This window comes from Prunus persica, chromosome G8 (assembly GCF_000346465.2).
Source record: "Prunus persica cultivar Lovell chromosome G8, Prunus_persica_NCBIv2, whole genome shotgun sequence".
NCBI classification, from domain to species: Eukaryota; Viridiplantae; Streptophyta; class Magnoliopsida; order Rosales; family Rosaceae; genus Prunus; species Prunus persica.
Genome location: NC_034016.1, coordinates 22,530,776 through 22,555,050, shown reverse-complemented (window position 1 = coordinate 22,555,050; position 24,275 = coordinate 22,530,776). Strand labels below are relative to the sequence as shown.

Sequence of the window (24,275 nt, the reverse complement as noted above, 5' to 3'; positions counted from 1 at the left end):
ACAAACAGTAATTTTCTGTGGTGTACGAAAACCACGCCAACAATTAGTTTTACCTTCACATTTAACTCTTAACCTATGAGGTTTATTCTTTATAAACCTCAAAGGCCTAGCACAACTAGTTGCATAATACCTCATAGCTTCTCTACACTCTTTCATGGTTGGAAATTCAATCCCTAAAGTAAATTTGGGCTCTCTCAAGTCATGATCCCTATTATATTACTTGAATTTTGGAGCTCTTCTTCTAGTCTTGCCTCTCACTTCATAAACTTCATCATTGTCTTCTCCATGTACACTTCTAAGGTCATCTGTATCATACTCATCAATTAGCTCTTCCCCTGGTTTCTTATGTTGGTCTTCATCAAGATCATCAGTTACAACAAATCTCTCAAACTTTTTATCATCTTCTTCACTTTGATCAAAGTCATTTTGTCTCAACTATTCATCTTCCACATCTTCACCATTGACTTGCTTAGCCATATCTTCATCATCCTCGAATTCATCTTCAGAATCCTCACCACCAGGAATATATGCAGTGTTTTGCACTTCAACATCAAACTCATCACCATTATTCGCTTTGTAACCCTCATCAAACTACATCAACATCCACAAACTTCTCAAAATTGCAATCACCAGTCATATCTACATGTACTTCTCCAAAATCCTCAAACAGATCAGCACATATATGCCCAAAACCCCCAAAACAGTTTAGCATGTCTCTCACCTTCTTGTTCCACAACATTCTCAACCTGCAAATGCTCATTTTCAAATGCTTCACTGCCTAAACCCTATCGTTGTTGTGTTGTATCAGTCAAGTAAATGACAACCACATGTTGTATCTGGCTGTTAACACACTCAAGATAATCTTTATCGACTACAATTGGAACCCAACCTTTTATTTTTCTTATAAAAGAACTCAGTGATCTCTTTTTGGTACTCAAGTTCCACTGCCAAGTCATATAAGCCAACATTGACACATAATCCCTCACAAAGTGTTAATCCACTGCACAATACCCCCCATGTATAACCCATCTGGTGAATTTCCAGTGTAAATAGGTCAAGATCCACCTCATATCATTAAATAATGAGAGTTACTTCCTATCTACCACATTTATCACATATACCACTTAACTAAAGTACAAACACAACCAATCTCTGTCAACACAATATAAAACATAAGAGAACATAAACCATTGCACTAAAAAATTGCATAGGGGACCACAGAAGACCAAGTATAGTGAAGGAATCTAAGTCGGACCAAAACAGACAGTTTAGGGACCATTGAAGATATCTTTTTCATGGATTAATAGTACAATATTCGTCAAACCCATCTCTAATGAGGGAAAGTGGGACAAAGTCAGAGAAAGTGAGGGAAAAAGTGAGAGAAAGTGAGAGAAAGTGGACACATACAGTAGATGGGATGCTCTCCACCATCTCTTAGCTCAAAACCCATTTCTTCGATCAATCACACCTCAATGTCGGAGAGATTCGCTCTCAATTCTTCCCAAATTTGCCAACACTCTTCACTCTGCCCAACCAACCCAGTTTGAATCGTAGAGAACTCTAACCTCCCAATTTGAATCGTAAAACACAATCTGTCCTAACCCAATGTAAGGGAAGTAAGAGTGGTTGTGAAATGATGAATTTAACCTTCAAAATGGGCCACGTGCCTCTCTCGTGTAAAACTGATGGAAAAGTGGATGAGAGTCTTAAGAATCTGACAGTAGGCCATCAATTGGCGATTTTAAAAAAGTTTGTCCTTAATTTATCCAAAAATTTATTAAGAGGCTAAATTGACAATATGCAAATAATTCAAGGGGAAAAACCGCAGAAACCATCACTGCAATATTCTTATATCATATCACATCACAAGGCAACTGCCTTTTATTTTATTTACAAAGAAAATGACACTATAGCGTGGCCCGTCTATATAACCATACCATAGACACACCAGAATATCGTTAGTCCTGCATGTCAAGTTGCCAACCAAACAATAAGACTCGAGGACAATAATTTATACTTCTCCGCGACACGTGGAATATCCGAATATGGATGGATTTTCGTACCATGTTTTTATGAGCGTTCTGTTCAGTTGCTTTACTGTTTCCATGGTATACAGTTGCCTTTTTGTTCTATGGTCAGTGCTCCTGTTTGGTTTTGTTGCCTGTTTCAGTTGCTACAGAAGCTCGATAGTTTGCACTCTAAAACTCTGTTCAATGATATTTACGTATTCATCATAAAAAATAAAATTAAAAATTAAAAATTAAAAAAAGGTTATTAATGGGGCTCTATAACTAAGAAGTTGATATCAGCACTCTACTTTACTCTCATTTGCCGACTACATTTCAATTACCATGGAACAGGATTTAAGAGTTAAAAAAAACATTCTGCAAATTAGTTGTCAGCAATGTTCATCATGTTGTATTAAATGTTGCCTGCACCATGTCTTTGAATCCACTGGAATGAGTTACAATGTTTACATCACAACCGATTAGCAAGCTAAACCCTAAACATCTAAGATCATAACCAACTAGCAAGCTAATGGTGCGTGTTCCGTCTTATCAAATTTCTCCATTTATCCTTCAAATCCACCTAGATCATGAAAAACCAATATTTTCAAAATTTACAAAATAAAAATTTAAGCTAAGAGACGTGAAAAAAATTACACAACTTGGTACCTGCGTTTCTCTCTCCAAAGATGTCCTGGTTGCTGGTCAAGATCAACTTCCAACGCCCCACTCCATATTGCTCAACACCAGCCCTCAAGGTGTCCTCTTCCAAAGAGGACCACTTCTTTCCTTTTCTTCTCCTAGCAAGTCTATCCTTGTCCTCCTTCGATGGTGAAATAGCATTCTTGCTTGGGCTAGGCAGGTCTTCAACTACTGAGTCATCCCACTGCAAATACAAACAAAATTTAGGCAATCATAATAGAACAATAAAAGACATGAACATAAATGCCTCAAAACATTCACTTAAGCTAGGTTATAATCACAAGATATTAAGTCAAAGATTCTTTGATCATCTTAAATACACATCTCCTAGCTAGTGGTTTTATCATTGCATACATGTTATAGCAAGTATATTTCTCCATGCACCATGATGATCATGATCATTAAGTACTATAAATGACAGCAACATAAACGCCCACCCGATATCCAAAGTCAACCAGAAACTATTGCAAATTCTGTAATTTATCACAAACCTGATCATCACCAGAAATCTGTACATCAATCAGTGACTTGAGATCCTTCACCTCCTTTTCAAGCTCAAGGCTGCTTTCTTTGAGGCGCTGGGTTTCTTCTGCCACCTACAAGAAAGATTAACTCTTACTTCCAAAGCAAAATGGGTATAAAAAACAAAAAACAAAATGATATTACCAAAGCAATGTGTGTATGCATGTGTTTCAAATTCAAAGGGCAAAAGCAATATATAGCCGGGTCCAATGTAGAAAACATATTACAAGTTACAAGAGAATAATCAAAATAACCAAAGGGCCGAAGCATCATATTACATTACACTACAGAGTTACAACAACAACAACAAAAGAAGAAGAAAAAAGACAAAACACATTTACATTGACAAAACTAAAATTGATCCGTTTCAATGAAAAGCAATAATATATTTTCTAATAGAACAACAAAAGACATGAACATAAATACCACAAAACATTCACTTAAGCTAGGTTATAATCACAAGACATTAACGCACACCCAATATCCAAATTAAAACAGAAACTATTGCAAATTCTGTAATTTATCACAAACCTGGTCATCTGCCAACCTCTGTACCTCAATCAGTGACTTGAGATACTTCAGCTCCTTTTCAAGCTCAAGGTTGCTTTCTCTGAGGCGCTGGATTTCTTGTGCCACCTACAAGAAATGACCAACTCTTAATTCCACGTTGACCCAACAAAAAAAAACCTCTTACTTCCAAGAGAAACGACAAACTGCAGGGTATAAAAAACAAAAAACAAAATGATATTAACAAAGCAATGCGCATATGCATCCGTTTCAAATTCAAGGACCGAAAGCTATATATAGCCCAATGTTAAATACAGATTACAATTTACAAGAGAATAACCAAAGGACCAAAGCAACATAAACGCACACCCAATATCCAAATTCAACTAGAAACTATTGAAAATTCTGTAATTTATCACAAACCTGATCATCATCCAACCTATGTACCTCAATCAGTGACTTGAGATCCTTCAGCTCCTTTTCAAGCTCAAGGTTGCTTTCTCTGAGGTGCTGGATTTCATGTTCTGCCACCTACAAAAAATGACTCTCTTACTTCCAAGTCAATCAAGAAAAACTTACTTCCAAGAGAAACTACCAATTGCAAAAAGGGTATAAAAACAAAAAAACAAAATTATATTAACAAAACAATGCGCATATGCATGAGTTTCAAATTCAAAGGCCGAAAGTGATATATAGCCCAATGTTCGAAAGTGAAATATAGCCCAATGTTAAAAACATATTACAAGTTACAAGAAAATAACCATAATAAGCAAAAGACCGAAGCATCATATTACATTACACTACAGAGTTACTACAACAACAAGAAGAAGAAAAAGAAGAAAAGATGAGACACATTTACAGTGACAAAACGAAAATCGATCAGTTTCAGTGTAAAGCAATAATATGTTTTCTAATAGAACAATAAAAGACATGAACATAAATACCTCAAAACATTCCCTTAAGCTAGGTTATAATCACAAGATATTAAGTCAAAGATTCTTTGTTCATCTTAAATACACGTCTTCTACTCCTGGTGTTTGAAGCAACCTACTTGATACATTCTTTTTTTATATTTTTCTTTTATTTTCCTTCTTTTTGCATTTCGGAAAGTAGGGCGAAAATAGTTTTGATGTGTAGCTTTAGAAAAATATGTGCTTAATTATAAATTCCTTTTCTTTGGCAGGATAAAAAATTATAAATTCATGTCCTTTGACAAATTCAAGTTATAATCACAAGATATTAAGTCAAAGATTCTTTGATCATCTTAAATACACGTCTCCTAGCTAGTGGTTTTATAATTGTATACATATTATAGCAAGTATATATCTCCACACACCATGATGATCGTGATCAGTAAGTACTATCAATGAAAGCAAGATAAACGCACACCCAATATCCAAATTCAAGCAGAAACTATTGAAAATTCTGTAATTTATCACAAACCTGATCATCAGCCAACCTCTGCACCTCAATCAGTGACTTGAGATCCTTCAGCTCCTTTTCAAGCTCAAGGTTGCTTTCTCTGAGGTGCTGGATTTCATGTTCTGCCACCTACAAAAAATGACTCTCTCTTACTTCCAAGTCAACCAAGAAAAAAAACTTACTTCAAGAGAAACTACCAATTGCAAAAAGGGTATAAAAAAACAAAATGATATTAACAAAACAATGCCCATATGCATGCGTTTCAAATTCAAAGGCCGAAAGTGATATATTGCCCAATGTTAAAAACATATTACAAGTTACAAGAGAATAACCATAATAAGCAAAGGACCGAAGCATCTTATTACATTACACTACAAAGTTACAACAAGAAGAAGAAGAAGAAGAAAAGATGAGACACATTTACAGTGACAAAACGAAAATTGATTAGTTTCTATTAGAACTATAAAAGACATGAACATAAATACCTCAAAACATTCACTTAAGCTAGGTTATAATCACAAGATATTAAGTCGAAGATTCTTTGTTCATCTTAAATACACGTCTTCTACTCAAGGTGTTTGAAGCAAACTACTTGATACATTCTTTTTTATATTTTTCTTTTATGTTTCCTTCTTTTTGCATTTCGGAAATTAGGGCGAAAGCAATATAGTTTTGATGTGTAGCTTTAGAAAAATATGTGCTTAATTATAAATTCCTTTTATTTGGCAGGATAAACAAATTATAAATTCCTATCCTTTGACAAATTCAAGTTATAACACAAGATATTAAGTCAAATATTCTTTGATCATCTTAAATACACGTCTCCTAGCCAGGCACGGACCCATGATTCAAAAATGACTAGGGCTAAATTTTAGGCTAAATTTTAGGCTAATTTTTACAATCAGAAATTTTTAATTAAAATTTCAGCAAAGTTTACTTTGTTTTTTTGACATTTTCCAAATAGAGAAGAATGTTGGTGTTGATATTGACCCTCATTTTTTGTATTGAAAAATAATAGAATAGTCTTTATTAATTTGGGATTTTAATTAGACATTATAAACTATAATCTATGTTTGAAATATAAAACCTAAGCATATAATAACTTAATAACACAACTTCCATTAAAATAATAATAATAAGTTATTACACATCAATTGGAAAAAAAAAAAAACAAAAAAAAAACCTAATTTTTATCCTAAACTAAAATGTTGAAACAATCTTATAATTAAGTCAGAATAAAAAGTAGTGTACAAGAAGGAGAAAAAAAAAAATGAAATGAGCTAACGAAGGTCACACGTGTTGGCTCTTAGCTGGAGAGAGAAGAAGACAATCTTCTTCTTTTTTGTCTTTTCTTTTATCTTGGGGAATAAAACCGGAGCTAGGCTATTTTATGTTTTTTTTAAAGAAGGTTGGGCAAGGCTATATAGGTTGGGGAAGTTTTCCAAACATTTGGGTCGGGCTTCAGCCCTACCTAGACAAGGTTGGGCCCGTGCTTGCTCCTAGCTAGGAATGGCAAAAATCCCTGCTAGGGCGGGTCCCCGACCCTAACGGGGGGAGATTTCGGGGCCAAATGGGTATCGGGTACGGGGATCCCCGAACTTGAAAAATCCCCGACGGGTATGGGGAGGGGATGGTATTGGCGTCCCCATCCCCGAACTTGATCCGAAAATATATATGTTTATATTTAAATAAGTAAATATATAATTATAATATTTATGTTTAACCCTAAGTTAACCTCCCTCTCCTAATTCTTCCTAATCTTATCTAGAATTTCATATTTATGTGATTTTGAATAGTTGAGTTGAACTTTATAGTTAATTTGGATGTGTTGAATGATAATTTAATATGAAACTTAATGTTAAAATGTATGATAAATATTTTTTATGCAAAAAAAATCGGGGATTCGGGGCGGATATGGGGTATAGTCCCCCAATGGGAACGAGGGCGGGGATTCCCCAAAATCTATTAAACGGGGATGGGTTTAGGGAAGGGGGCGGGGATGGTATTGTCATACCCGCCTCCACCCGACCCGTTGCCATCCCTACTCCTAGCTAGTGGTTATATAATTGCATACATATTATAGCAAGCATATATCTCCACGCACCATCATGATCATGATCATGATCAGAGCTAGGAGCGGGCACGGTCCGATTTGGTCCAATTCTCACTCAAAACCAAAATCAGTATTGTTCATCCAGTCCAATTCAGTCCAATTTTCATAAAAATGTACTAACTAAACAGAACCAACCCGCACCGGTTTAAATCCGGTTTGGTTTCAGTTTTCCTAGTTTGGACCGGCTCTAAGCCCAATTGATAAATTTTTCCATTTTCAATTTTTAGAGCTTCAAGCCGAACTGAATTTTTTAACATTTTTGGGCTCTAAACCCGGGCCGGTTTAAACAATTGAATGTGCAATGTAGAAAATCGACGAATCCATACAAGTAAAACCAGATCTGAACCTTCTCAAAGATACCAAAAATAAATAATCTTCATAATAAAAATGAGAATCTAAAGAACACTAAAAGACCAAAACAGATCCAATTGAAAAGAGTAAGAAACAGAAAGAGAAATCAGACACAGAGAGGAGAGGAGAGGAAGAAGAGAAGAAGAAGAAAAAAAAGCGAGAAAAAATGGTGGCTAGGATTTTCTTCAGGAGAGAAGAGAAGAAAGAGAGAAGAAATGAGAGAGAGAAGCACCTAGCTAGGGTGAGAGAAAAGAGAGAAGAAAAAAGAAAAAAGAAATAGAGAGAAGCTTTTCAGTCTTGGGATAAGAAAAGTACTTTTTCTTTTGGAGTGGGCTTGGATTTGGGATTGAGGTATAATTGATAGGTTTAGGCCAATTGTTTGGCTTGAAGCTGGGAATGGAAGGTTTAGGTAAAATAAGGCCCACTGCATATATTAATTATGTTCGAGCCGGTCCGGTTTTTGAAGGCATGGAATTGGAACCGGAACCGGAACCAGACAGAACCGGTTCGGTTTGGTTTGTTGACCGGTTATTAACTTTTTCGTCAACTCGGTTTTCCGGTTTGCCAGTTTGAATAACCACCCCTACTAGAAACTACTGAAAATTCTGTAATTTATCACAAACCTGATCATCAGCCAATCTCAATCATTGACTTGAGATCCTTCAAAACATGGTTTCCAGCTTCATGAAAGGGGTTTGCATCTTCTTCAAGTCATCCTTAAGACCACCTTCCGGTATGTCTTAAGGGTTTGCAGTTGCGTTCCGAAATGTCCACATAGGCATCAGGCATCCGCGTGTTCCTGTCATTGGAGGGCTTGCACCGCTCTCAACAAATCTTCGATCATTTGCCACATATCTACCATCTCTTTTTGTTGGGCTTGGTTTCCTCATCCACGACCTCTAGCACGTCCAACCATGGTGTGGAGCAAGGATTAACCTATGCTCTGGTACCAATTTGATGCAGGGCAGCGGCTATAAGCTGCTGTCAGTGACCCAAGCATTCCCAAAATACAGAAAATAGAAGGATAAAGCAATATAATAGAAATTGGAACGAAAATAATTGAGTTCTAGGGCAAAAATCCCAAAAGAAACTTCTATATACTAGAGTCTGGAATTATATTTATACTAGATTACATCAGCCAAACATTCCTGTTCCTGGTTTATTAAGAAAACCTAACTAAAAAGGGAAATTTAAAACTAAAACAGGAAAATAAACCAAATTCTAATAAGAATGGGAAAGCAATTAACAAAATAATTTATTAATGTAATATAACTAAATTTATTGGCTGATTAGGAAAGTCTAATAGATGCTCATGCATCATTGGATTACCTCGAGTTTTTCTTTATACCCCTTCAAAGCAAAGCTTGGAGAAAGCCTTCTCTTTGATGGTTCATTATTAAACCTAAATGCATAATACAGAAACTGTAACAGCTTGTACCAAAAAACAAAAAACAAAATTTATATATAATGAGTTTCTTTTGGGTTGGGGATGGAGGATTTTACTTGATCTCCATATACGGTGAGGCTTGTTTTAGCAGGCAAGACGTATTGTGATAATCTTCTCCGCCTGCTTTCACTGTTAAGATCTGCACAATTAACAAATAAAGTAGTGAGATGATTTTAAAGACAGCAGAACTACAAGGTGGTGATAAGACAACATACCAACGCCATCCTTTTCTTGCCTTCCATGTAATCTCTCAGGTACTTGGTCAACTGTCCCAAGACAAAAAACACATTAGTAAATCCTAAGCCACTGCATTGAAGTTATCGAAAGACTAGAGCCAAACAAAGGACAAGTGACAAGAGTAAATCAGTAAATGAAAACAATACCAAAGAGTCCTGGAAGTGCTTCTCCAATGGCTTCATTGGATTCTTCTGATGCTCCAATAAAGACTAAAACAAAAAAAGAAATGGATAAGACCATGGACACACACACACATATATATAGAGAGCGAGGAAAACAATAAGGGCCTTATAAGTTGCCAAGAATAAGCAAGTAAAATGGTAAACTAATTATGATCAAGGGCAGATGAAGAGTGAGGTCGGAAAAACCAACTTAAGGCTACATACTCTCAAGCACAAGCAAAAGACCATTGATGTTTTGTTGATGAAGTTACTTTCAAGCAATCTTACTCCCTGCAAATTAAAAGAAAAAAACTAAGCCATAAACAAAATAATTATTCAAAATCAAGACTATACATTGACTTGTGCAAAAAATTTAATCTGTACACAAAATGTCAAAACCAATTCAAGCATTTCACTATCAATTTCAAAAACTGCTCATGTTGCCATCTAAAGATAAATAGAATGAGGAGAAAAGGAAATAGAAAAATGTGGTATCATTTATTCTAATGGGTTCCTTTAGTTCAATACAACCCTTCATTAAGTAAAGCATCCTAAAATAGTAATAGTATAAATCTGACAAAATGGTGATAACGATTATAAAGAATATATATATATATATATATATATATCATGCCTTGTGGGATGCAGTGAACAACCAAAATTGAACAAATTTCAACGTTAACCAGCTAGTTCAGTGAGAATAATTCAGTCGCATGAGTGAAACCTGATTCCCAGTTCTTTTTTCTCTTTCAGCCCCAGCAAGATCAACAATAATAAGAACACCATCATTTGCTTGATCATTAACCTCTCCATTAGACTTGTCATCAACAATACGGAGGTTAATAACACATTGCGACCGGCTACAACCATATAGAGAAAAAATTGTCATAATACTTATTGAATGTAAGAACCATGCAGAAAAAATAGCCGAAATATAGAATATTTGAGCTCATCAATAACATGGAAAGAAGAATTAATGTAAAGAATTTTATAAGTTGAAGAGGTTACACACACCTTGATTGGCTATTAGCATTTGTTGGACTAGTAGCACGCCTGAGTAGTGCCTGAGAAATTACAAACTCTCCATGTCTCCAATCAGAAATTACGACCTGTTTACAAAATTACAGTAGGTGCTAGTTATTTTTAATATCCAACCGCATAATTCAAACAACTCAAAGGTAGTACTCAACCTACCTCATGTAGGCCTTTAAGTGTTGATCGATGCATGGTTAAATCAACTCCGTTGGGGGATAAATCAAATACCCTCTCCTCCTTGCCTCCCTCACATCTTATTTCAAAGATTGATATGAACAATGACCTGAGAAAAATGAAGATATCATATAAAATAAAGGGGTTGTCAGATTCAAGTCCAAAAGGTTTGGCTGGTATTAGGTCTAATCTGCATTCTTTTGTTTGTTGATCCACATCCATTGACATATATTACTCGTTTTCTATGCCCAACTTGCCCTTTGAAGTAAAAAAAAAGGAAACAAATTGAAAAATCTCAATTTTATGCATTTTTTCTCCTAATTCAAATTTTATGACTGAATTCATATCAACAAGAAAATAAATTATTCAATTTAAGTCCAAAACATACTTCTGTTTCTCAAATCCTAAATTAATTAAAAAACGTCTTGCCAACTGGACTGATTGGGTTAATAAAAAGCGATCTCATATTTCTAACAGATTATGGCTTCATATCTGTTTAAACTAACATGATTCTATATTAAGGAAAAATCAAGTGCCTAATTAAGTAAAATTGACATACTTATCAAATTTTTCTATTTTTTTTTTATACGTGTTTCATACAATAAATTGGGGGAAATTGGATTATGTAATAGCACAGTGATACCCTAATTATACCTTGTAGAATCAGAAGTCTCCTTGAAAATCTGTTGAAGTGCGAGCGGCATCATACCGGGCTGCCTGTTGCACCCAAAAATCGTATGAGTCTTTCCAGAGCCACTAGGCCCGAATGCAGCAAGCATCCCACTTTTGCCCTTCAAAAAATCCTCCACCAGTGGGCTCATCATCTTCTCATACACCTCCTCCTATCAACAATTCAATAACACAAATTAGACAAAAATAGGTAGACATAATAGCAAGAAAAAAGAAATGCAACCGAAAATGAAAAGGGAGAACTGAAGTCACCTGAGAGGAATCAGGGGAGAAGACTTGTGAAAAGCCGTCATATACCTCTGTCTTGGTGCGGCCCCGTTCCAAGGCCAGCGGTGGTGATAGCGTCACCGACCGGGAAGTTTTAACCCTCAGGCACATCTTCTGAAACCAAGGTTCAAACGCCGACTTCCTTCGGAATCTCGGGTTCCGATCTCCCCTGACGCCACTCTGCAGAAGTGGCCGAATCCTCAGAAACAGTCCGAGATTCTCGGATTTAGCCATGTCCGGTGTTTCTTCCGTTGCTGGGTCCATCTGCGCGCCGTTTGGTATTGCGTTTTTGGGGCGTCTAGGGTGTTTACTTTGATGACACAGAAGAGAGAATCAGAGAAAGATGAAGAAGAAAAGATCGAGAGTTTTTGTATTGATTTGTCTGAATGAATAGTTACAGTAAGCTTATATACAAAAAATCGAAAGCTTAAAGCTAATTAAACAGTAATTAACAGATAACTAACTATAACACGTGCTCTCCATGTGACAAAGTAACAAACTTAAGCTGACCTACAACTGCGTGAACTGCAGAATGATCCACATTTGGTCCTTGTAGTTTGTCTTTTTGTCACTTTTCGTCCTTATAGTTTCAATTTGATCATTTTTGCTATTGTATTTTCATGATTGTAGCAATTTAAAGACAACTGAAAAATTACGTCAATTTTATTCACGCTCAGGGAATATTTATGTCCAATTTTGTCATTTCAACCATTTTATTCAAGCTAAAACTCTCAATCTCATGTTAGGATGCGAAAATGGGAATTGGGTTCAAGGTTCTACCAAAACTCGGGTTTCTATTATGAGATTTTGGGAAATTTGTCAAGGGCCTTAACAAGAAATGGAGGGTTTTAACTTGAACAAAATGGTAGAAATGGTATAATTTGACATAAATACCTCCGAATGTGTGAATAAAATTGACGGAATTCTTTAATTGTCCTTAAATTGCTATAATCATGAAACTACAATGGCAAAAGCGACCGAATTGAAACTACATGAACCAAAAGTGAAAAAGAGGCAAACTACAAGGACCAAAAGTGATATTTGGCATTTACTTTCTTATCAAGTTTGGTAAAGAAAGTGGAATCTGCCATTTTTATAAAATCAAAGTCACTCAACGACGTGATTTGAAGCGGCAGCTGAAGGGATGATTATTTTTTCAGCTTTTGCGGAAAGCAAATAAGGAACAATGGAGTTTAATGAATTTTTATGAAATGCCCATAGTACCCTTTTTAATTTTCTAATTTATCTCATATGGTTTTTAGGTTCAGTGGTCTCTAAACTTTGACCCAATTCGCAATTTGGTCCCTCAATTTCAAAAATCATTATCGTGGTCCATCAACTTTAGTTTGGTTAGGACAAATGGTCCTACCGTCAGTTTTGTTAACTTTTTCTGTTAAATTTGAGCATGTGCAAGACACATGGTATACTGTTAAGGGTCAAAATCAAAAATTGCTTCACTCTTGAGAGAAAAAATTTATGTCGTTGGGATTCCAGTCAGCATCACATCAATATCCCCATCCAATAAAATACAGATAGTTGGAAACCAATTTAAGTTTCAATTTAAAATTTTACAAATATTTTCTACACCCATTTTATCCTCACTCTTCGGCACCATCTCTCTCTCCTTCATTCCATTCCCTCTTCAATCACTCCTCGTCCATCATCACCCGCACACCTAGGGGTGGGCATTGGAACTGAAGAATCGTTCAACTGAACCATATTGGACCGGAAAAAGCTAGAAAAAACCAATTTTATTAAAAAGTCAAAATCAATTGAAAAAACCGAAACAGACCGAATCTGATTACAGTTCCATGTCTCAAAAAATCGAACCGAACCAAACTAAACCAAACCAATTGTATTAATTAATTGATTAATTTATTTGAAAACTTTAACCCAAATAAATAGCCAAACTTTAAAGTCCATAGACCTTTTATTTTCAAAGCCCATTCCATAACCCTACTTCACCTCTCTCATTCCACTTCACTTTCTTTGAGCCGCCTTCTCCCTTCTCTCTTCAACAACCTCTTTCTCTTATTCTTCTTGTTCTTAGCATCATCTCTCTCTCTCTCTCTCTCTCTCTCTCTCTCTCTCTCTCTCTCTCTCTCTCTCTCTCTCTCTCTCTCTCTCTCTCTCTCTCTCTCTCTCTCTCTCTCTCTCTCTCTCATTTTTCATCCTTTCAACTATCAATTTAATGGTAAGTTACTGAACTTTGTTTGTTTTTTTTTTGTTATTCCCTTCCATTGCATAACTTCATATTTTCTTACATCTTTATGTGATGAGGTTGATTATGAACTTGTTGATCCATTTGGGTTATTTATTTATTTTAGAGTGCGGCTAAACGAACCTTAAAATTAACTGAGTACACCCTATAATCTAAGTTAACCCTAATATTTTAATCAAAATGTAAAATTAACTAAGTACACCCTATTTAACTACCAAAAATAGCCCTAGTACAACACTCTAATACTAATCCTAAACCAGGTTTCTCTTTTTACATGAATTTGTGCCCTTTTTCAGATTTTGGGTTTCATCAAAATCTTTAATTTTGTAATACCAATCCTAAACTAGTACTCGCTGCGTTATTTGTGAGCACCAAGCAATACGAAGACTTTTCTACGTCTGATAAGGGTTGAATATAGTGCGTAAGGTGTACTTATTAAAAAATTATTTGTTTCACAATTCAATATATCCTCTTTGGTCATTTTATATTAGGGTAAACTAGTAATTCAATAAATAATTTGGTAGTAGGGTGTACTCAGTTAATTTTAAGGTTCATTTAGCAGCACTCTTATTTTATTCATGAACTATTGATTTCTTTATGTCTTGAGCCTAAGTGAGAACAACGCTTCATTCAGAGAAGGCAACTTCACTTTCCTTCACTTTTTATTTGTTATTTTTCACCAAGAATTCATCAAGGTAAAATCTTTAACTCTTTGTTTTTGTTATGCAATCAAATGCTGTAATTTTAATTTTTCACCAAGAATTCTCTTTTTGTACATACAAGGGCTGGGAGAGGATCTTAATAAAGAAGGTTTGAAGAAGACGCCTCGCCAAGGGGGCTCTGAGAAGGAACAAGGGGAAGATGGAGCAATTTTTTGTTTTTGTTTTCACTGGAAGATGGAATAGTTTGAATGTTATTTCTGTATTTTTTTTGTAATTTTATTTGCTATTATGTGTATTTGTTTTGTTATTGGGTTGTAAATTTAAATTTAATGTTTGCTAGATTCAGTGTGGGATGATTGGACGGGAATTGGGCTAATTGTGAATTTGTAAGCCTAAAAATTTTAAAAATTTCAGTTGGGCTTAAAACTCTAAAAAATAATAAATAAATAAATAATCAATTGGGTTCAAGAGCTGGTCCAAACTGGAAAACCAGAAATCGAACTGGATATAAACTGGTCTAGGCTGGTCTGGTTCTCTTAGGCGTTTTAGTGAAAAATCGGACTGGATTGAATTAGATGATCAATATTGATTTTGGTTTTGAATTTAGGGGAAAATCGGGCTGAATCTAACTGTGCCCAGTCCTACACACTCCAGATTTCTCTTTTCCCTTTCAATCACTCATCCTTCATCACTCACACACTATCTCGATGATTTTATTTTACTATTTTTATTTTATCGAGTTATTTATTTGCAAATTCTAGAAATTTTGGAAATGGTGGAGTTGGAGAAAGATTTGGGTTGGCTTGGGTCCTATGGAGGAACAATGTACATTAAAAGTGACTAGAGAGAGAGAGAGAGAGAGAGTAATGGAGTTGCATAATTTTTACGAACAGATAAGCATGAATGGAGGAGAGAGATGAATGCTGGAGAGAGAAGATGAAGAAAATGGTGCAAAAATACCATTTTGCTCATGCATTTAACAAAAAAGATAACAAAATTGACGGTATGATCATTTGTCCTAATGAAAGTGAAGTTGAAGGACTACGAAATGATTTTAGAAATTTAAAGACCAAAATGCGAATCATGTCAAAGTTTAGAGACCATTAAATTTAAAAACCCATATCATAACATCGAGCGTGACGTGAGAGGAATTTAAGTAACGTCGGGCTGTTCTGTCTTGGGAGCTGCTCCTCCTACTTGGGCTAGGCCCCTTGTTGTCCTCTTAGTTTTCTTTTCTTTTGAATCTTGGCCCAGTATAAAAGAAAAAAGAAAAAAAAAAACTAAAAGAAGAATAGACCCAGTATTCGTTTTCCCGCCAAAACCCTCACCATTATTCTTCATTTACCGCCAAACCCAAATCTGAGCTCTATCTTCTCTGTCTCTGTGTGTGCCTCTCGCTCTGCAGGTGAACCATGAAGGACCTCGACTTCGGCCCTGACAAAGGTCAATTTGGGTTTTCAGATCTCTGTCTATGTCCCCCCTTCTCTCTCGTCAATACTCGATTTCATTTTGTTATTTTATTTTTATATTTCCAGTGCACGCGAAGGATTTCCTTTCCAACTTTATCGATTGCAATGGTGAACCCAAATACATGCGGATCCTTGTGAGTTTATCTCTCTCTTTTTTAACACATTTTCTAATAAGCAATAGTTAAGGACTGAAAACCCTAAATTCTCATTGGGTTACCGCGAAGATGTGGGATCCTATTTTTCTTAATTTTTAGTTATACAACACCAATCTCTAAATTTCTTTTAAGTTTTTCGTATTCATGTCCTGTGATTCTTCTGTCTTTTTCAGCAAGAAGTTGCTAACCGTAAATTTCGAGCAATTCAGATTGATCTTGAGGACTTGTTCAGTGTAAGTTCTGCCTTTGCCTTTTGACTTTTGTTGCAATGCCCTGGTCCTGTTGTGAATAAGTTGTTAATTTTATAATGCAGTACAGAGAGTTGGATGAAGAATTCCTCAGTCGGGTTACTGAAAATACTCGGCGATATATTGGTATTTTTGCTGATGCTATCGATGAGCTCATGCCAGAGCCCACAGAGGCCTTTACAGATGATGATCATGACATATTGATGACCCAAAGGTCCGATGATGGGCCAGAGAATATGGATGGTCCAGATCCACATCAGAAGATGCCTCCAGAAATCAAGCGCTACTTGTGAGTTCAAAGTTATTTCTTTTGTGCTTGGAATTTTGTGTCTAAATGTGATTTGTGTGCCAATACACTTATAATAAAGCTACACTACCATATAATGAGGTATTTACTAAGCTAGCTGATACCTTTAGCAAAATTGACATTCATTTACTAACATGTCATGAATAGAGAACTACTAAACAAAAAAGTTGCAACCAAAACAGGTAGCCTATCACTGATACTGTACTAAACCCTAAACCCTCACCTATCCCATAAATGATACCAGCAAAAATGATTTAAAAAATAAAAAGGGGTGGAAGTTCATATATGCAAGTATTACAAACACAAGAGATTTAGAAAATATATTGTGAGGGTACCTCCCGATGTGTAGCCCAACGGACATTTGTCTCATTGGAGTATGCTTGAAATATATTGCCATTTGGTACAAAGTAAACCCTGCTTGAAAATATATTTCAACTAATTAGCTGATAAACCCTGTTTGTAGTATATGCTCGGAAACATATTGTCATATGGTGCAATATAAGTTCAACACATGTATCCCATGTTAATATTGGTAACCGGTTTTAACATTTAGCAAGTTCTATATGCTTCACCTTCCAGTATAGTGATGTAAAATTTCACTAATGTTTTCTCATATGTATTGTAGTGAAGTTTACATAAGAGCATCTTCAAAGGGGCGGCCATTTACCATTAGGGAGGTCAAGGCTTCATATATTGGTCAGCTTGTAAGGATATCAGGTATTGTGACACGGTGTTCAGATGTTAAGCCATTGATGCAGGTTGCTGTTTATACATGTGAAGAATGTGGTTTTGAGATTTACCAGGTAATTAGAGACAAGCTTATCTCAGATACTTTGTCTTGACGTAAATGTTGTCTTCTTCTTCTCCCCCCCAAAAAGCCACTATAATTTTCGGCCAAGTATTCAAAATATTTTCAAATATTTGATTGCCAGTTACTGTACTCAGCAGATTTTCAAACATTCTTTTCTTTCACTCTTTGGAGTATTATTCATACAATGCCAGCACGTCTGTACTTGGGCCCAGTTTCTTTAGAACTGCTTTTGTTGAGTTGCTAATTCTGTTTGTGCCTAACAGGAAGTAACTGCAAGAGTATTTATGCCCCTGTTTGAGTGCCCATCCAGGCGTTGTATAACAAATAGAACCAAGGGGAATCTTATTCTTCAACTCAGGGCATCAAAGTTCTTGAAGTTTCAGGAGGTACTTCATGCTGATTCAGTCATAGTTGTAATATGATTTTGCATTTTTCCCCAATAGCATTTATCATCTTCTGTGATATGTTTGGTTGTGGTTTGATTGCAGGCCAAGATACAAGAATTGTCTGAACATGTTCCAAAAGGCCATATTCCACGGACAATGACTGTTCACTTCAGGGGTGAACTCACAAGAAAGGTTGGTTGCTTTATGTCAATTTTCATAAAGTATTTTAAGGGTAAACTTACAGTTTTTAAATGAATCTTCCGCAATGGGAAGAGGGAAAGTGGCGGTACATTTCCAATTTGAATAATTGCATGATTGCAGGGAGTGGTGACATCCTGCTTCTTCTACTTGACTGATTATATACTATTTTCTTAAAGTTTTGATGTGCCTCTATCTGAATTAGGTAGCTCCGGGTGATGTTGTTGAACTATCTGGCATTTTTCTTCCTATTCCTTACACTGGTTTTAGAGCAATGCGGGCTGGCTTAGTTGCAGATACTTACTTAGAAGCCATGTCTATCACACACCATAAGAAAAGATATGAAGAGTAAGCCATTCTTCCGTTCCTATTTTTAATTTTGTCATCTTCTTATGCATTGTATGAATCAGTTCTCAACTGAAAAAAGTCATTTAGACTTTTGTAATGAACTTAATTATTTTTCAAACATCCAGGCTTTAACTATTAACATAGAGTTTATCTAGTGCTTTTAGTGCAGTTTTCGGTAAACAGTAAACTAAGAGTTGTTCTGTACCTACTTAGATAAACCTCTTAAATTTTAGGTGATAAAAGGGGTACTGTGTATACTAAGTTGTGCTCTTCTGCAGGTATGAACTTGTAGGAGATGAGGAAGAGCAAATTGTACGTTTAGCTGATGATGGTGACATTTATAATAAGTTGGCACGATCTTTGGCACCTGAAATTTATGGGCATGAAGATATCAAAAAGGCTTTACTTCTGCTTCTAGTGGGTGCCCCTCACAGGAAACTAAAAGATGGAATGAAGGTAAATGACAGATTCTCTATAAGATTTTGGATAGTATTTGGATATATTCTCTATAGTAAAATGACAGATTGTCAGTCCCCTTTTCTTGCTTCCCTTTCCTCTGAACCCTCCTTCTTGACTAGTCTCTTACGGGTCCTGGTCACTGGTTAATGGTTATGCAAATTGAGTTTCAGTTTGCAATCTGTCTCCCTCCACTGTGAAATGGGATTCCAAGCTCATATTCTCTTTTTAGGACATTTCCCAATCTCATATTCATGTCTGTGATAAACAGACTGGTCATGGTGTGTTGTATCATTTACATTATCGCACTACAAAGGTCATGATACATTTTCTGTTAAAATGCAGATTAGAGGAGATTTACATATTTGTTTGATGGGTGATCCTGGAGTTGCAAAGAGCCAGCTTCTTAAGCACATAATTAATGTAGCACCCAGGGGAGTTTATACAACCGGTAAAGGAAGCAGTGGAGTTGGTCTAACTGCTGCTGTTCAGAAAGATCCTGTCACAAATGAAATGGTCCTCGAAGGAGGAGCATTGGTGAGATACATATGCTTCTTTCAGTTATAGGTGTTTCAGCTATTTTTATTTTCAAATGTTATACGAGTGGAAGAGAGCATACACAACAGTAAATACTTGTGGAATACTTGCATGATACTCAGACTACCAAGTTGCCTCATTAGCCATATTTCAAAAGAATGCCCTTTCCTGTTAACTTCTAATAGGAATAAGAAATAAGGTTTCCTTGCATCATGTCAATGTTTAATTCAAGACTGTTTCCAAACAGTTACTTCCTAGCCAGTCTGTAGAAGCCAATCTGTAACCAACTCAAAATAAAATCCCTAATTCAATCAGATTCCCCATCGTTCTCCATTAGGCTTCCTATCTGATTGGTTTTCAAAGGTTTCTGGTGTTAAATTATGTAAGAATTAACTCATTTCAGGTGCTAGCGGATATGGGCATTTGTGCAATTGATGAATTTGATAAGATGGATGAATTAGATCGTACAGCCATACATGAAGTTATGGAGCAGCAGACAGTCAGCATTGCCAAGGCTGGGATCACTACATCTTTGAATGCAAGAACTGCTGTTCTTGCTGCAGCTAATCCAGCGTGGTACAAATCTTTCTACCTCTTATAACCTGGGTTTATTTAGGGCATTGGTCCCTGTTGCTTCTCTTCTAATTTATGTTGCTCTAATTATGTGGCAGTTTTTCTCCTGTGGGCAGCTAGCCTTCTTTGTGTTATATTCTGGTTTATATGAAAACTCTTACTTATTACATATATTTTTGAAGGGGGAGATATGACCTACGTAGAACTCCAGCTGAAAACATTAATCTTCCGCCAGCCCTTTTGTCAAGATTTGATCTTTTATGGTTAATTCTGGATCGAGCAGATATGGATAGTGATCTTGAGCTGGCAAGGCATGTCGTCTATGTCCACCAGAATAAAGAATCTCCTGCTCTTGGCTTCACTCCACTTGAACCATCTGTTCTTCGGTAAATCTAATAGTACTTTTCAACATAGAAAGCACAATAGTAGTAACCATTTCAGAATATTCGCTTTGTTTTTAGGCTTTCTTAATAGATCACTTATACATGCAAATGAGTAGAAGAGCACTGTATAGAACTTGTAAAGCTCCCCAATTTTTATGTGCAAGTCTATTGATTAGTGGGACTTTCTGATACCATACTTTCCTTTCTTTTTCAAAAAATTCAGCGCATATATTTCTGCTGCAAGAAGATTGTCTCCTTCAGTTCCGCAGGAACTCGAGGAGTATATTGCTAGTGCCTACTCTAGCATTCGGCAAGAAGAAGCTAAATCTAATGCTCCCCACTCCTATACGACTGTGAGGACCCTGCTCAGTATTCTTCGAATATCAGCTGTAAGTCCTGTTTTTCATTTGTTCTCTTGTTATGTGCTTCCATAATACATGCTGCGTATCCAATATAATGAAATGGAAAGAAATGTTTCAACAATATATGCTATGTATCAAAATTGAATGAAGTGGCAAGAAATGGTGTCTAACTGTCTACATCAGGCATAGGGTTTGGGGGTGTCAGATTGATGTCCTGCAGTCAACATCAGGCAGAGGGACAGTTTTTAAGTGTTTGGACCTGAATGGTGCATACTTAACCTGCATTCTTTCTGGATATGGACTGGGTTAAAAATGTGAAAAGATAATATGTATGAGTATGTTGTTTGAACTGGCTTTACCCAGTTAAGTGGGTGGTCTGCCTTAAAACTGTCATCCATAGTGTGGAACAATAGATGTTGGTAACAATATTTTTACCCATTTGATGGGTTGCTCAAGAAACGTCATCCATAAGTAGAGGAAGGATATCTAGTATGGTACAAATGTATTTAACAAATGCCAGTCCTTTTTGGGCATAGGGTTTAGGGTATATGGATTAAACAAGCTTTACTTGGTTTGTTTAATCGGTTGCTTAAAAAGTGTCATCTAGAGAAGGGAGTAATAGATGCTTATGGGGTGTATTGACTACTTAAAAGACAAACTGATTTGTTTCATATACAGGCATTAGCCAGACTGCGATTTTCTGAAACTGTGGCTCAAAGTGATGTGGATGAGGCACTAAGGCTAATGCAGATGTCAAAGTTCTCTTTGTACTCAGATGATCGCCAGAAATCTGGTCTGGATGCTATCTCCGATATCTATTCAATTTTGCGAGATGAAGCTGCCAGGACTGACAAGCTGGATGTGAGCTATGCACGTGCACTAAATTGGATTTCTAGGAAGGTTAGATTTTTCAAATTTGCAAAGCATCTTGTGATGTTCAGAAAGTTGATTGATTTTCAACCTATACGTGGATTTAATGCAGAAAATACAACCGTAGTACCTATCATGTCAAAATAGAATAAAACTTAAAAGTGATAAGAATGTAGATCATACTATAGAACTTCAACAGAGAATCATAACATTACTAAAATAAAAATTCTGAAACTCAAATAATTGGAGGAAATTTTTTATAATCCTGTCCTTAATTCTATCTTCTTTGTCTTAAGCCCTGTGGAACGTTTGCTTTGGAACAGGGGTACAGTGAAGCCCAACTGAAAGAATGTTTGGAGGAATACGCAGCCTTGAATGTGTGGCAGATAAACCCCCTTACTTTTGACATCCGATTTATTGATGCCTGATATGCTTTGCAGTAGATTCCTCAGACGGCTGCAATCCCTTGACACAGGAGTGTTCTTGACCCTATACATTTGAAAGATTTGTGAGTGGGAAGAATACTCAACCTGGGAAGAGAGAGATGAATTAGGCAGTGGGAGCGAAGTGATTCAGTTAACATTGTTGACTAGCCGAAATGAATGGAGCGAAGTGTTTTATATTTCGTGTGTACGTTGCCTCGCTCTTTTCAATTTTCATGTGGTGTGCAACTTGGGAGTTGGGATACATGATACGTTTCTCTAATGCATGCATCCTATTAGCAAAAATTAACTGAGTACAATTGCTTCGGTTGTATTAGGATTATGCATTGTGGTGGAAAAATATTAATGCATTAGGATTATGCTTCAATTGTTTTGGTTGTTTTTTATAAGTGCGGCTAAATGAACTCTAAAATTAACTAGGTACATCTTATTACCAAATTATTTATTGAATTATTATTTTACGCTAATATAAAATGGCCAAAAATAATATATTAAATTGTGTCCTAATGTGTACACCCTCCTTCAAACTTGTTGCATATCAATTGTTATAATTATGGTCAACTCTTTAATTTTAAAATTTTCAAAGTATTTAAAACTATAAAAAAATATATTTATAAATAAAAGAGTTAATTACAGTTTAGTACTCTGTGGTTATACCTTAAGATATGTTAGTTCTAATGTTTTTAATTTTTACAATCACATATCCCGGTCTTTTAAATTTGTTACAATGTAATTCTGCTGTTAGGGTTTCAGTCAAATTTCTCTGTTAGTTGCTTATGTGGTATTATGGGGCTCACATCTTCACTTTTTTAAATTTTAAATTGATTAAAATATTAATAAAATATTAATTTTTTAGAAAGAAAAAAAAATTTTGAAGAAAAAAAGAAAAAAATCCTGCACAATAAACACAAACTAATATTACAAATTCGTTTGATGTTCTAAAAACAAAAGGCAAGGAGCAATTTTACAAAAGCATAAAGATTGATTGTAAATATTGCTGCTTCCAGTTTCAATGTGCGTATTGAAGAACCTGATCCTTGCCCTATGACCACCACCTGCCAAGCCACCCTCCACCTCCAAACCCATCCCCTCTCCCTCCCTCTGGTTTTTCACTCACAGACCCACCTCCCACCCCACTCGGATTTCTTCTACCCTGCCCCGACCCCAAACTCCAGTCATCACCTATCAACCCTGAATCCTCCCTCTCCCGACATATTCATTTCTCAAAGCCCAGCAAATATATTTCCTCAACTCTCCTCGATCTCCCGCTGCCCCCATTCTCACACAAAGAACCAAATCAAATCAAATCTATCCATCAACCTAAAAATTACTCTGCATAATTAAACATATATATGTGATCAGCAAAAAAAAGAAAAAAAAAAAGAACACGAGCAGGAACACATCAATCTTCATTCTTTGGCAGACGGTATCGCTGGGCTTTTTTGCCGGAGGGTTTTGTGGCTGAGGTTGGGAAGATGAGTGGGGATGCGGCTGGAGTTGGGTTTCGTCAAAGGTGAAGAGTGAGGTGGATGGGGGTTGGGTTTGGTGGCGGGGTTAGGTCGGGAGCAGTGCCGAAGTCAGAATTTCATGTGTCTGAGGCCTCTCACAAAATATAAATAATAAAAACTTTGAACTCACAAGACATCAAAACATCAAAAATCATATTGTCTATATTGTCTATTCATTATAATCATAATTGTCCTCGACGAGTTTTCATATTTTGAAATCGTTGCATAACAACCTCGTCATCTATACTACTAAAAATGTCTTTCTCAATATATGCAACCAATCAATTATTCATCCACAAATCCCCCATTCGATTGCGTAACCGATTCTTCATAATATTCATAGCAGAGAATACTCGCTCTACACTTGCGGTCGCAACAGGTAGGATTAGTGCTAGTGTCAGAAGCAAGTACACTAAAGGGTATATTTAATTCTTTTTTGTCTCAACCATCTTTTGCGCAAGATCAGTAATCCCTTTCAATTCAGTAAATTCATTGTTAGAGCTCACATCCCAAATGTAATTCTCAAGTGGTTCTTCAAGTAATTTGAGGTTGTGTTCAGAAAAATCACTTGGATAAAATTGGGCAAGTCACATCAATTTTGCTTTATCAAAAGCAGAGAATGAATTACTTGGACTCAAGCATGCCAGACAAAGAAGTAATTCAGTATTCTTCTCATTGAACCAATCATTTAACACTCGGAGCTG

At 36.0% G+C, this 24,275-nt stretch overlaps 3 protein-coding genes across 6 annotated transcripts; 1 reads left to right on the top strand and 2 right to left on the bottom strand.

Annotated features, from left to right (window-relative positions):
- LOC18768005 lies at nt 2,573–5,516 on the bottom strand. The gene is made up of 7 exons (XM_020553613.1): nt 5,481–5,516; nt 5,181–5,288; nt 4,161–4,268; nt 3,762–3,866; nt 3,200–3,304; nt 2,676–2,892; nt 2,573–2,589 (listed from the first exon to the last, which is right to left on the bottom strand). Exons 1-7 carry the CDS (start codon nt 5,514–5,516, stop codon nt 2,573–2,575), a joined length of 696 nt encoding a protein of 231 aa, XP_020409202.1.
- LOC18768176 (kinesin-like protein KIN-6) lies at nt 3,790–11,999 on the bottom strand. 4 transcript variants are annotated; one of them, XM_020570030.1, is made up of 14 exons: nt 11,620–11,999; nt 11,332–11,519; nt 10,663–10,786; nt 10,483–10,577; nt 10,193–10,328; nt 9,694–9,759; nt 9,454–9,516; nt 9,286–9,336; nt 9,127–9,209; nt 8,953–9,025; nt 8,247–8,594; nt 5,181–5,288; nt 4,161–4,268; nt 3,790–3,866 (listed from the first exon to the last, which is right to left on the bottom strand). In XM_020570030.1, exons 1-11 carry the CDS (start codon nt 11,896–11,898, stop codon nt 8,523–8,525), a joined length of 1,230 nt encoding a protein of 409 aa, XP_020425619.1. In that variant the 5' UTR covers nt 11,899–11,999; the 3' UTR covers nt 3,790–3,866; nt 4,161–4,268; nt 5,181–5,288; nt 8,247–8,522. The 4 variants fall into 4 exon arrangements, with proteins under 4 accessions (XP_020425619.1, XP_020425621.1, XP_007200026.2 ...); XM_020570032.1 differs by having other exon boundaries at nt 8,247–8,566; XM_007199964.2 differs by lacking the exons at nt 3,790–3,866; nt 4,161–4,268 and having other exon boundaries at nt 8,247–8,604.
- LOC18768858 (DNA replication licensing factor MCM7) lies at nt 15,603–22,430 on the top strand. Its single transcript, XM_007199652.2, has 15 exons — nt 15,603–15,960; nt 16,053–16,120; nt 16,315–16,374; nt 16,455–16,678; nt 17,322–17,499; nt 17,771–17,893; nt 17,996–18,085; nt 18,297–18,439; nt 18,718–18,895; nt 19,241–19,432; nt 19,836–20,008; nt 20,188–20,391; nt 20,612–20,777; nt 21,429–21,650; nt 21,944–22,430. The coding sequence occupies exons 1-15, from the start codon at nt 15,930–15,932 to the stop codon at nt 22,046–22,048; spliced, it is 2,157 nt and encodes a 718-aa protein (XP_007199714.1). The 5' UTR covers nt 15,603–15,929; the 3' UTR covers nt 22,049–22,430.

Bases quoted from the DNA above. Each gene is read 5' to 3' on its own strand.
- LOC18768005 (XM_020553613.1), bottom strand. From the start codon at position 5,516: ATGCTTCGGTCCTTTGCTTATTATGGTTATTCTCTT. The intron at 4,269-5,180 runs GTTTGTGATAAA...CATTTTTTGTAG, and splicing joins AGAGGTTGGCTGATGATCAG to GTGGCAGAACATGAAATCCA. The intron at 3,867-4,160 runs GTTTGTGATAAA...CATTTCTTGTAG, and splicing joins ATAGGTTGGATGATGATCAG to GTGGCACAAGAAATCCAGCG.
- LOC18768858 (XM_007199652.2), top strand. From the start codon at position 15,930: ATGAAGGACCTCGACTTCGGCCCTGACAAAG. The intron at 16,679-17,321 runs GTGAGTTCAAAG...TATGTATTGTAG, and splicing joins CCAGAAATCAAGCGCTACTT to TGAAGTTTACATAAGAGCAT. The intron at 17,500-17,770 runs GTAATTAGAGAC...TGTGCCTAACAG, and splicing joins GTGGTTTTGAGATTTACCAG to GAAGTAACTGCAAGAGTATT.
- LOC18768176 (XM_020570030.1), bottom strand. From the start codon at position 11,898: ATGGACCCAGCAACGGAAGAAACACCGGACATGGCTAAATCCGAGAAT. The intron at 9,760-10,192 runs GTTTCACTCATG...TTTAATTTGCAG, and splicing joins AAAAAAGAACTGGGAATCAG to GGAGTAAGATTGCTTGAAAG. The intron at 9,337-9,453 runs GTATTGTTTTCA...GTCTTGGGACAG, and splicing joins AGCACTTCCAGGACTCTTTG to TTGACCAAGTACCTGAGAGA.